Source organism: Eleutherodactylus coqui, chromosome 2, assembly GCF_035609145.1.
Source record: "Eleutherodactylus coqui strain aEleCoq1 chromosome 2, aEleCoq1.hap1, whole genome shotgun sequence".
NCBI classification, from domain to species: domain Eukaryota; kingdom Metazoa; phylum Chordata; class Amphibia; order Anura; family Eleutherodactylidae; genus Eleutherodactylus; species Eleutherodactylus coqui.
The window spans coordinates 211250234-211262345 of record NC_089838.1 but is presented as its reverse complement, the minus strand read 5'-3'; the positions used below and the strand labels follow the sequence as shown (position 1 = coordinate 211262345).

The 12112-nt window shown below is 40.8% G+C and overlaps 1 protein-coding gene across 1 annotated transcript in view; it reads left to right on the top strand.

Annotated features, from left to right (window-relative positions):
* Window positions 1-10925, top strand: part of CSK (C-terminal Src kinase) — a 69813-nt gene extending 58888 nt beyond the window's left edge. The window contains exons 8-13 of the mRNA XM_066592405.1: window positions 607-706; window positions 2904-2994; window positions 3116-3189; window positions 4994-5189; window positions 5727-5813; window positions 8088-10925. Coding sequence (XP_066448502.1) covers window positions 607-706; window positions 2904-2994; window positions 3116-3189; window positions 4994-5189; window positions 5727-5813; window positions 8088-8270 — 731 coding nt within the window. The 3' untranslated portion in view covers window positions 8271-10925. The remainder of the gene's footprint in view (window positions 1-606; window positions 707-2903; window positions 2995-3115; window positions 3190-4993; window positions 5190-5726; window positions 5814-8087) is intronic.
* Window positions 10926-12112: the final 1187 nt, after the last annotated feature.

The following is a 12112-nucleotide window of genomic DNA, read 5'->3' as shown; positions in this document are numbered from 1 at the left end:
TCTACCTTTAAAGTCCCTCTGTGACCAGACCAGGTGTGATCCATAGCACTTTGTCTGCGCTCCACCCTTTTTATTGCGCTGCCTTTTTTGTTTTTTGGCGTTTGTTTGCTTATTTTTTGTGTGTTTTCCTTGACTTCTTGAACTGATGATCTATATTTTAAATCACATGAATGCATTTGACTAAATCTTTTATTTGTCACCGTTTTCTCTGCAAACACACTGAATGTGTGCATGAAAAGTTCAGCAGGGTGGCTGACCTGATACACCTGAACCTGTATCGCGCACAAGCTATCATCCCACGCTCAGAGGCTTACGGCACTTTTGACTCGTACTGATTTGCAGCTCTCCGACAATTGGTTTCCTAAAATTCCCATAGAAGTGGCATCATGCAGTTACCTACAATTAAGCAGCTCCTAGACTTTATAGATTAGTTGAAAGGCTTGATTGCCCTTGGAGGCTTCCAGATCACCTGCAAGACAGTCTGATTTTTGAATATGACCTGATACGTTGCACGTAGCAGCTGTATACATGGAGAGCTAGCATTTAGTTACTGTAAGAATGTGCATTATTATTTTTTTTGAAGATATGACTTTACTTTTCTTACAGATGTCATGTTGGGTGACTACAGGGGATCAAAGGTAGCAGTCAAGTGTATCAAGAATGATGCAACGGCACAAGCATTTGTTGCAGAGGCTTTGGTGATGACGTAAGTGCAGAAGTCTTTGCGTGACTGCACAGTTTTAACATATTGGTTAAGAAACGTTTTAAATATCTGCAAATCCGATGACACACAGTACATGACTGGCTCCGGCCATACTCTTGTCTAGCGGGGCATGAGATTTTGTTATAAACTTAAAGATTTGCCCAGTAAGCACATTTTGGCCTGGGTTTATGGTCTATTTGTTACTCGTTGGGTATGTCATGTCTTTAAAAAAGAAATTCAAGTGCTCCCTCATCATTCTGCACTCAGTACCCCATAATGACAAAGTGAAAACGGAATGTTAGTTTTTTCATTTTAAAAAAATTTACAAAGATTTTTAACATTTTGCATTGACATAAGTAATCAGACCCTGTACTCAGTACTTAGTTGAAGCACCTTTGGCAGCGAATACAGCCTCCAATCTTCTTGGGTGTGATGCCACCTGGATTTGTGGACTGTCTGACATTCTTCTCTGCAGATCCTCTCAAGCTGTCAGGTTGGATGGGAGCCGTCTGTGGACAGCCATTTTTAGGGGTCTCTGGAGATGTTCGATTGCGTTCAAGTCAGAGCTCTCTCTGGGCCACTCAGGGACATTCACAGAGTTGTCCCTCAGCCACTCCTGTGTTGTCTCGGCTGTGTGCTTGGGGTCATTGTCTTCTTGGAAGGTGAACCTTAAAAAAAACAAAAAAACCCCGTTTCGGCGCGGGACAACTCCTTTAAGAATATCTCTGTACTTTGGTCAGGGTTGATGGAAAACTGATTGAAGCAGTCACCCTGTCCCAGTCCCTGAAAAACACCCCCACAACATGATGCTGCCACCACCATGCTTCACTGTAGGGATGGTATTGGCCAGGTGATGAGCAGTGCCTGGTTTACTCCAAATTGAACGCTTAGAGTTGAAGCCAAAAAGTTCAGTCTTGGTTTCATCAGACTAAAGAATCTTGTTTCTCACAGTCTGAGTGTCCTTTATGTACTTTTTCGCAAAATCCTAGAGGGCTTTCTTGTGTCTTTTACTGAAGAGTCTTCTTTCTGACCACTCTGCCATAGAGCCCAGATTGTTGGAGTGCTTCAGTGATTGTTGATCTTCTAGAAGTTTCTGCCATCTGCACACAGGATCTTTGGAGCTCAGGGCCATTAGGTTCTTGGTCATCTCTCTTGCCAAGACCCTTCTCCACCTGATTATATAGTTTGGCCAGCTCTAGGAAGGGTCTTGGTGGTTTCAAACGTCTTCCATTTAAGTATTATGGAGGTCACTGTGATCTTGGAAACATTCAGTAGAGCAGAAAAAAATTTTTGTAGCCTTCACCAGATCTGTGCCTCCACACAATCCTATCTTTGAGCTCTATGGGCAGATTTGGCTCAGATACGCATTCTCTTCTACAATAAATTATATAAATAGGGGTGTGCTGAATTTGCCACAGGTGGACTTCAATCAAGGTGTAGAAACAGCTCAAAGATGGTCAAGTGTCATGCCAAAGGGTCTGAATACCCAAGTCAATGCAAAATTTTAGTTTTTAATTAAAAAAAATGAAAACAGAATATTAGAAATCTTAGTCATTTTTTCTTTGTTGTCATAGGGTATTGAATTTTGATTGGGGGGGGTGGGGTAATTTTTTCAAAAATTTTCACTAGGTCACAATACCTAGGGTCTAAAGACTTTCCAAATGTACTGTGTTTAGAATGATCTATGTACCAAGAGATCAGGCATATCCCCCTGATTGATAAACTTGCCCACAGTGTTTGTCCTTCATTCATAGGTTTAGTGTTCCCTTTAAACCTCTTTTTCTTAAAAGGAACCTGTCATAGGATAAAGTCAGCTGAGCTGGCTGAATGGCTCTGCGACTACAGCCCTGCTGACTCTGTCCCCTTATATGTATATTCTTTTGATCCTCTCCTGTTTGCCAGATGAGCTCTTTTTAGGTCCGGCTCATGGTGCTATCAGTATGTTGAATGCACGGAAACAGCCCACTTGAAACACTTATAGCATCAGGAGCTGGACTTGACAAGAGCCCGTGAAGATGAAGGAATGCAAATGTTTGCGGTAATGGGTAAGCAAGAATAGAGTCCGCAGAGCCATACACCCAACCCAACTGACTTTATCAGATGAGAGGTCCTCTTTAATTTACTAGTCATGTATTGGCAATCTACAGTAGATAATGTTACCTACCCTTTAACTGATGGGCATGATTATTTGTATTTTCAGGCAATTACGACACAAGAATCTGGTTCAGTTACTGGGGGTGATTGTTGAAGACAAGAGCAGCCTGTTTATTGTTACAGAGTTCATGGCAAAGGTACATTTTGAAACCTGCTGGTTCAGCCGGAGCTCTCAGAGGAATACTGACCTAGTTACTTGTGACCATGTATTGTGTACAGCATTGTTCTGATTGGTGTTTGTATATCTTTGTTTTCTAGGGCAGCTTAGTAGACTATCTAAGATCTCGAGGAAGATCGGTGCTGGGAGGGGAATGTTTATTAAAGTTTTCTTTGTAAGTAATACAAAAAGCTCTCTCCTTCTGATGAAATATCTGGTTATCTTGTAGTTTTTTATAAGAGTCTTTTATGGTAATGAAATCAATTTGCTTTGCATACATTGGTAAATGAGCTAAACAGGCTGAATTCAGACAGACATATGCAAGTTGTGCCTAAAGGCCCTATTTACATTGGACGAATATCGGGCAAACGATGCCCAACACCCGTCCCCGCATCTACTCGCTGTCCGATACCTGCAGGCTGTGGACATTGCATGCCTGATTCTTGTCTAATACAGATGAAAATAGGACACTGCAGCCTTTTATTTTTTTTGCCATGGGGCACCCATTTTTTACAAAGAAAAAAACCTTTTCTCGGACAACCATTTCAACAGAGAAAATATAAGACAGACAGGTTAGGACAGTCAGCAGGTCCTCTAACCACTGTTGGGGGGGTTGGAGAGAGATCTCCCCTCCGTTCCCCCCTGCTCTCCCACCCGAATCTTTTCTTCCGAGCGGGCAGGTACTCGCTAAGGACAATGCTCGCTCGAGCAATTGCCCTTAGTGAGTATGCGCGCTCATCTCTAGTTGCTATCTAACGGCATATCACTGATACAGGCAATTCAGATCTTTGGATCAATCTGTGTACCAGTCTGATGAAAAAAATAAAGTAGTCTTGAAAGCTTGCTGTAACATCATTTTATTAGCCACTAAGAGGTATAATTTCTACAAAATTTTGTTTCCCTTATATTTACCAGCGTTTGTAAATACCAGGTCTGCTGGCAGAGACCTCATATGGCTGCGAGTGTACTGTACATTCCCGCTTATCACACGCACAGTCATGCGCAGTGACAGTTTGTTTTTTTTAGTCCCCCCCCCCCTTTTTTTAAATTTCCTGCTGTTTCGTAGCAAGATTACATATGTAAACTCCGCCCTTACGCAATATATTTTTTATGGACAGCGTTGCATATGCTACCTATAAAAAAACAAAACAAAAAAACCCACACCTGTGAATGAGCCCTTACTAAAAGCAATTACAGAAAGTGGTCCAATTTAGGCTTTTTGTCTGTCCACAATTTCTCTATTGTACGGCCAGCTTTATCTATCTTAAAAGGGAGACGTGGGAATATTTGGTGGTTTAGGGGTTTTAGCTCTGCCAAACCTTTCCCCTTTGTCAGTTTATGCAGACCATAACGTGTACAGTCTAACTTTTATGCCATTTAACCTCCACTGGCATGGTTACTGAACAAACTGTAGCTCAATTGATTTGGTAAATTTGTTACTACTCCTCCTACACAGTGTACTGTGTTATAAATATACATCTCTTTATTATCCGGTCTCTAGCTTGTATGTGAAAATGCTAGGGCCAGATTCTTATTAAAGGGATTCTCTGTTTTTTTTTTCTTCTTACAGTTAACCCCACATGCCCCAAACAATTAATGTACTCAGCGTGGCAAAACGGCCCTGCTGCTCCAGGCCATGTCACCAGTGACGTCGCTGGGTCTTCTGGCCACTGTGACGTCCCATATACAGGTCATGTGGCCTTGTAATGGAGAGGCTAAGGCCTGTTTAAGGGATGTCGCTGTTGACGTTTCCTTTTGGGGTCTCCCATTGGCTGCAGTATTTACAGGAGTACATAGCCACGTCACCAGTCATCCTCACCCCCACTGCCACCAATGTCTTTCTAATTGCATAGTTCCTATGCATCAAAGTATGTATTTGGAATGTGGAACGAAACCTGTGTAACCTGAGGTAACCACAGGCAGAATGTATGAAGTCCTTGCAGTGCCTTGCTCACTATATAACCTCTTCTCTTCATCAGAGATGTGTCGGAAGGTATGGAGTATCTAGAGGACAATAACTTTGTACACAGAGATTTAGCGGCACGTAACGTGTTAGTCTCAGAGGACAATATTGCCAAAGTCAGTGATTTTGGACTCACAAAAGAAGCATCTGCAACGCAAGACACCAGCAAACTGCCTGTGAAATGGACCGCACCAGAGGCTCTGCGAGAGAAGGCAAGTGGAGGTTGAACATGGGCTGCAATTTGATCAATAAGCTCTGCATATAGGCTGTGCTAAGCAATGTATATAGGCTGTAAATGTGAAAAAGCAATATTTTCCGAACAAAATATTTTGCTACTTATACCATTTTTCCTACTACTATTGGAAATCTAGCATAGTTAGTGGAATAGCTGTAGTGGGTGCAGATGTAGCAGGCGCATCTGGGCCCTGCTGCCTGTACAGAGGGCCAAAAGCTGTTCTGCCACATAAGATGACACTACTTTTACAGATCGTACATGGTAGGTGTGAGCTCTTACACTACGTTAGATCTAATTCTAGAAGTTGAACGTCAGTCAAAACCCCAGATTTTTTTTTTTTTTTTGCAGAATTTAAATTTTTCTTATAGGTATTTTTTGACATTTTGTGCAAGGATGCTGGAAATGTCACTATTACATATCTTGCTACTCTTTAGTTTACATTTAAATGAAGGTGTAATGCTAATGTATGGGCATTATTTATATTTATCACCAAGGATAATGTGTGTTTTTGCAGCTTTTTTCAACAAAGTCTGATGTATGGAGTTTTGGGATACTGCTATGGGAAATCTACTCGTTTGGGCGAGTGCCTTATCCACGCATTGTAAGTATATTGCTGGCTCTTGTCAGTATAATTGCTGTTGCCAGCAAGTAGAACTGATGTTTTATATAGCATGTAGTAAATACAAGGGATAAAATGAGTGAATTAGCATTTTTAAATCGTTAGTTTGAATAACATGAGAATCCTTCATGGGATGTTTGCAGTGGTAGAAGTGTTTAGTACAGTAGAGTGCCAGATATAGCATTTAAGATTACCATTGCAGTGATAGTAAAGTATTGTCCTAGAGTTTTGTCAGCGAGAATGTCATATTGTTTGGCCACTAAATCCCTCCCAATAATTGGGGATCCAGCTTTTTATTATTGGGCACATTCTTCAAGGGATGGGTTTGTGCCATTCCAGTCTAGACATGGCCAACTTTGTTACACTGCCCTTTTCATGCATGGCATAGGATGGCAACACATCTGTATGTTCAGGTATATACTGTAGTTTTCCATTATAATATTCAGCTATACTCCTGTGAGTCCTGTTTCTCTGACCTCACAGATTGGATAAACACTTTGCCTGTATGATTTCATGTACAAAGCAAAGCGTCAGTTAAAGGGGAGCTGGCAGAGGTCTGTACACCGCACCTGTGTATGTTTTATTCTGAGAAGCTTCAGCATTTCAGAATAAACTTAATTTGACTCAAACTGCACTCCAAGTCATGGGGGGTGCACTATGCCAACTCTCCCTGCCCGGATCATCTAGAGACAGCTCCTATCCCTGCTTGAGTGTAGGAAGACAGCAGTCACGTCTAGATCGAGGAGAAGATGGCTCAACCCAGCCCTGTGACTTGGAGTGCCATTCCATCTCAAACGTTCACAGTATATTTATACTGAATCGCTGCGGCGGTTGCTGTGTACATACCCAGTTTCCCTGAAAATAAGACCTACCCTGAAAATAAGCACTAGCATGAGTTTTTGAGGAAGCAGGATTTTTGAGGATGCTTTCAGTCAGTATAAGCTCTACTTCAAAATTGAGCCCTAGTTACAGTTAATAAAAAAAAGATCATATAAATAGTGTCCAAGCAGCTATCAATGTAAAAAAGTTTAATCATTTGGAGCAAAAATTATTATAAAATACTGTCTTATTTTCAGGGGAAACTGGGTACCTGACACGGGTGCATGCTGGCCATGGTTTGGTCAGAAAGAACCTGATGACAGTTCCCTTTAAGTAGTAGAAAACAAAATCACCAAATTCAAGCTCTCACCAGCTATACTATGTTGTCCCCAAAGAGGGTAGTGTAGAAGACGTAACAAAGCTGCTTTAAAAGGATTTCCTGACATTCAGCAGTACGTACCCCAGGGTAGGTTTTTTCCCCCCCACTCTTCCACTGTGCCTCTGGTCCAGCACTGCTGATGCACAAAGCAATGATGTCCTGTTTATCACTCGTGACCACTGCAGCCAATTGTGGGTCACAGCGGTCACATGCCATTCATGCACACATAACCACTGAGGCCAGCGACTGGCTGTAGTGGTCATGTGAGCGATGTAATCTTATCGCTTCATTTATCAGCGGGGACCAGATTGGCAGTACTGAACCAAAAGCATGGTGAAGGGGAGAAGTGTTTTTTTTTTGTTTGTTTTTTTACCCATGATCACTTTCTTCTGAATGTCTAACAACACTGTTAACCCTCATCAATCAGTCATATAATTTCAGGTTTCCCTTGTTTGCTTGCTAAAAGGAACCTGTCACGTCATTTATGCTGCCTTAGCCACAAGCAGCCTGACATTGGTGCTGGTTCCCGCATTACAGAGATCTATGATTTTAAAGTGAAGCACAAGTAAACTGCGTTTTAGTAACAAGCCAGGTATGGGAAGATGAGTCCACTGTGTGGTTTCTCTCCGCCCTGCTCGATTTGATTGACAGATCTTTCCCTATTTGGGTATAAGGAGAGATTTGCCAATCCCTCTGAGTTAGGTGGGAAAATACAACATAGTGGACCTTACTCCCCATTCAGGCCGGTTATTAAAACGAAGTGTACTCTAAAGTGTTGCAGTGTTTCACAGTAAAAACTAGCTGTCTATAATGTGGGTGCCAATCAATGATGTCGTACTGCTTGGGGTTCAAGCGGCATAAAGCTCTTTAACAAGTGTTAGTAAAATAATTCTGTTGATGTCATATATATGTAATTATCTACATAATTATAAAGCAGTGGAGACGCTGTGGAATAACAGCCAGTTTTTCACCACAATAAAATAAAAAAAATTCTAGAAAGCAGACTTTTTGAAGTTGCATGCCTTTTTTAATAGGCATTTTCATTGTTTGCCACTTAGGCCCTAAAAGATGTCGTCCCTCGGGTGGAGAAAGGATATAAGATGGATGCCCCAGATGGTTGCCCCGCTATTGTGTACGAGTTGATGAAGCAGTGTTGGCATCTAGACTCCAACCAGCGACCATCTTTCAGGAAACTACGGGAACAGCTAGAGCATATCAAAGCCAAGGAGCTGTACCAGTGAAGTCAAGGAGACCACATGTAATCACAGAGCTAGAGACTCAGCCATATCAGAATTGTGGGTATGGGCATAAATAGGACTTCTGTGACTACAGTAAATATATATTGGGCTCTCCAAACTCCCCTGCCTTGCACTACCTACCACTCTTGTGCCCAGAAAACAGGCTGAAGAGCCCTGCTGGTCTGTGGATGAGTTCTGATGTTCTCCAAAAAATGGTTTCGTTGTCACATCTTACATTTCCTAGTGTCCTGAGTGGAAGGTTTCTGCTACGTGGGCACCCCTCAGAGCCTAGGTTTTAAGCTCTTGCGGAGAAAATCACATGGCCAACCTACAGGAAATATAGAGACCAACACCGAAATCCGTTTTGAATTCTAGTTCTGTTTTTGTCATTTCTTTTTTTTACGATAGAGACCTTTCACTTACTGAAAAATCATCAGAGACCAGGGGAATCATTGCTACATACAATCAGCAATGGGTACTTTTGAAGTCCTTTTAACCTTTAATGCAAATAATAATGCATGCTTCGGACCAGGACCTTTATTTTCTGTTTTTTGTTTTTTTTTCTCTGCCTTACTTTAATGGGTTAAATATAAACTGACATACTGATCTGATGAGACCTCTGCTGGAATGCAAAACTATGGCAGTTGCATAGCTCCTATCTCTATTTGCAAGCCTTCCAGCAGAATGTGTCAAGAAACAAGTGGGATCTCTTTCAAATTCAGAATGTACCACCCTGTATACATTATGTATTATAATTCTCTGGAACCCTACCGTCTACTTACCCAATTTGACAAACCCATATACCACATATAGGAGTGCAGACATTTCATTGGGACGTAAATACGGTATTACCATTATCATTTCAAGTGAGTGAGGTGCTAACCTTCTGTGCAATCATCACCTGCTACAGTTTTGGGGTTTGGGTAACCTAATCACTGCCAGAACAGATGGCAACACATTTCTTTGCACCTTACAGAGAGCACTGAATTCTGAGATGGTCCTTTTATTTGTCGGTTTATTAATCACTCAACCTTTATTGGTTGTGTTAGTTATCAAATTTTGCAAGAAAAAAAAATTATTGGCAGGCTCCAATAATAATTTCCTTTAGGGTCACAATTTAGCTTCCCTTTTGTAGCAGAGCACATCCCCATGATGCAGTCTCATTACCCCTTTTGACCTATACATATTGCTTCACGAATCCTCTTGTCTCCCCGCTTGTTTGGAGTGCTTTGTTCAGACTCTTTGTCATGGTGTAAATATTGAAACCTTTGTAATCCAACATGATTGTAAAAATCTATCTCCAGGACCCAATACAATGACAATGGTAATACAGCATGATACAGTAATGGTTATCAAATACAATAGCCCAGCATATCTCCAAGCCCATTTATCCAAGGGAAGAGATTCCAAAGAAATGGGCGTGAATCTCGACCTTCTCAAGGCTGAATACTTGGTCTTGATCATTTTAGTCCATGTCTATGTTCAATTCAGAGTTTACGGTTTACAGTTTTGTGATCCATACGGTCATTTTGAATTTTCAAGCTTGCTCAGGGAAAGGGTAGATCAAATCCAAAAGCTGCAGCTGATTTAGGAGATGATGGTAGCATAGCAAACACAACTCAGTCCATCTTCCCCTCCCCGTGTCCTTTTTGTTTCTCACATTTTTATAAAAAGGTGACTGTTGTGCTGACTTTGAGCCTTATCATTGGCCTATAAGATTTCCTGCCTTCTTAAAAAGAGAGAACTAGAAGTCAAGATTTGTTGAAACTTACAAATTACTATATGATTTAATGAAACTTTTGCATGCCTTTTTGTTGAAAAAAAGCCTTGTACTTTGAAATGAGCAGGTACAGTATCCCCAAGAGTCAGCAGGACAGTGAAGAACATTGGTCATGCTTGTACCTACAGTATATGCCTCTTCAGGCTCTGTTCACACTGACCTCCACTAATAAGATATGGTGGATGCTCTTTCCAACTTACATTTACTTGTAAAGGAGTCCGTCAAGTTTGTCAGAGTTCAGGTATTTTTGATAGCAAAAATACCACTTCAGAGTCTATTCTTTCTTTTAAAAATGCCAAAACTCCGAATAGGGAAAAACTATTGTGTGAACAGAGGCAAACATTTAAAATGTATGTTTAAGATTACTATTTTTACGTTGAAGTAAACTGGGTATTGGTAAAGGCTGTAGTATTACTCGCTTTGAATTTCGGCAGGGGAAATACTCCCAAATGAAAGGCCCTGAACTTCCATCTGACTGTGTTCTTGTCTTTTGTTTATAATTTGCCATATTTTTGGAGAGGGGTATAGGAGGGTCCATTTTGTCATATATGTTTTTTACTGGGTTTTTTTTGTTTGTTTTTTTAAGTCACAAAAATCTGCCTTTCTGGTTAAGGAGGTGTTTTACTGAAGTACGAATCTTATTTTTATTGTATACAAAAACAAAATGGTTTGGGGAGGATGGGTGGGAAAAAGATACAATCACGCTGGAAAGGTGAACTCGCTTGGATTTAATCTTGTGGAAATTGTGTGCATGCTGTCTTGTGTCTTCATTTCCAAAGGCCTTTCCTTTCTTCATTCCTGTCCAGTGCTTTAAACACATGTATATGCTGCATTTGGTGGGATTAAAATGTAATAAACCATTCCATATGGAAATTGTATTTACTGAGTTTTTGCTTGATGAGAATACAGAACATACTTGTGGTGTTTTTGTCTTTGGAATCGCTGCTTCAAGGCCTCCGACACACACTAGTACTTTTGGCAATGTGCTGTCTTAGACTGATGATCCACGTGAAAAAAATGCATTGCCTGTCCTATTCCTGTCCGTATCATGGGTGACAAATAGGAGGTGCTAAGGCATGTCTGTGCACTCAGTCCATGTATATTGGATGGCACGGTGCTGTCTGGCGTGAGTCGTACCTAAGGCTCTCAGGCACAACTTGCACATGCAGTAAAGGTAATATCTAAAGGGTTTATTTGCTTCCTTTAGATATCATACTGTTGGATAATAGCTTTTCTGTTCATTTCCTGTATGTCAACATGAAGATAAAAAAGGGTAGTTAGAAAGCTATACAATGACCGTTCTTCTGAAAAAGCATTTTATGACTAGTATTATCAGCAATTATTTAAAGGAATATTATTTGGAGAACCAGTAATTGAGGCATTTTTCTCCTCAGCAGAGTTAATCCATTAAGGACCAAGCACAGTAAATTTACAGCGCTTGGTTCTGGCCTTTAACTCCAGCCGATAGTAAAAATACGGTGGGGAATTAAAGCCTCTGAGAACCTGGAGGTGGGGGCGAAGTGGTTTTTCACCACTTCTGCCTTCTCCTTTTCCTAGTACACAGCGCTCAATGAGTGCTATTTACTAAGTGAGAGTGGAAGTTTTTTTTCCACTACATGAGCCGGCGGTCATGTGACTGCCTGGATCCCTTGGCACAGCAGAGCTACAGGGTCCTAGAATACCCTGATCACATTTGCCAGTGACTATTGTCACTACAGGGGGGTGTTTTTCCCTGTAACTGTGGCTCCTGTGAATGCTCCAGCTACAGTGGAAAAAATGTAAAAAAAAAAAAACTCCCAAAAACGTGAACGTCCCTCAGAGGTCTTAGATGACGTCACGGAGGACATATGTATTTTTTTTTTTTTTTTACTAAGTATAACAAAATTACAGAATAAAATAAGAATGTATACATAAGAAAGAAAATAACCCAAAGCAGACGCAAACCCAAAATGCATCCTGTAATTCAAAACCATACTTGTATATTAAAACGTCCGAAACAAAATGAGGAACCCATCATCATACTTTATTTTAGCGAAAATATACAGCTTTAAAAAAAACACTAAAT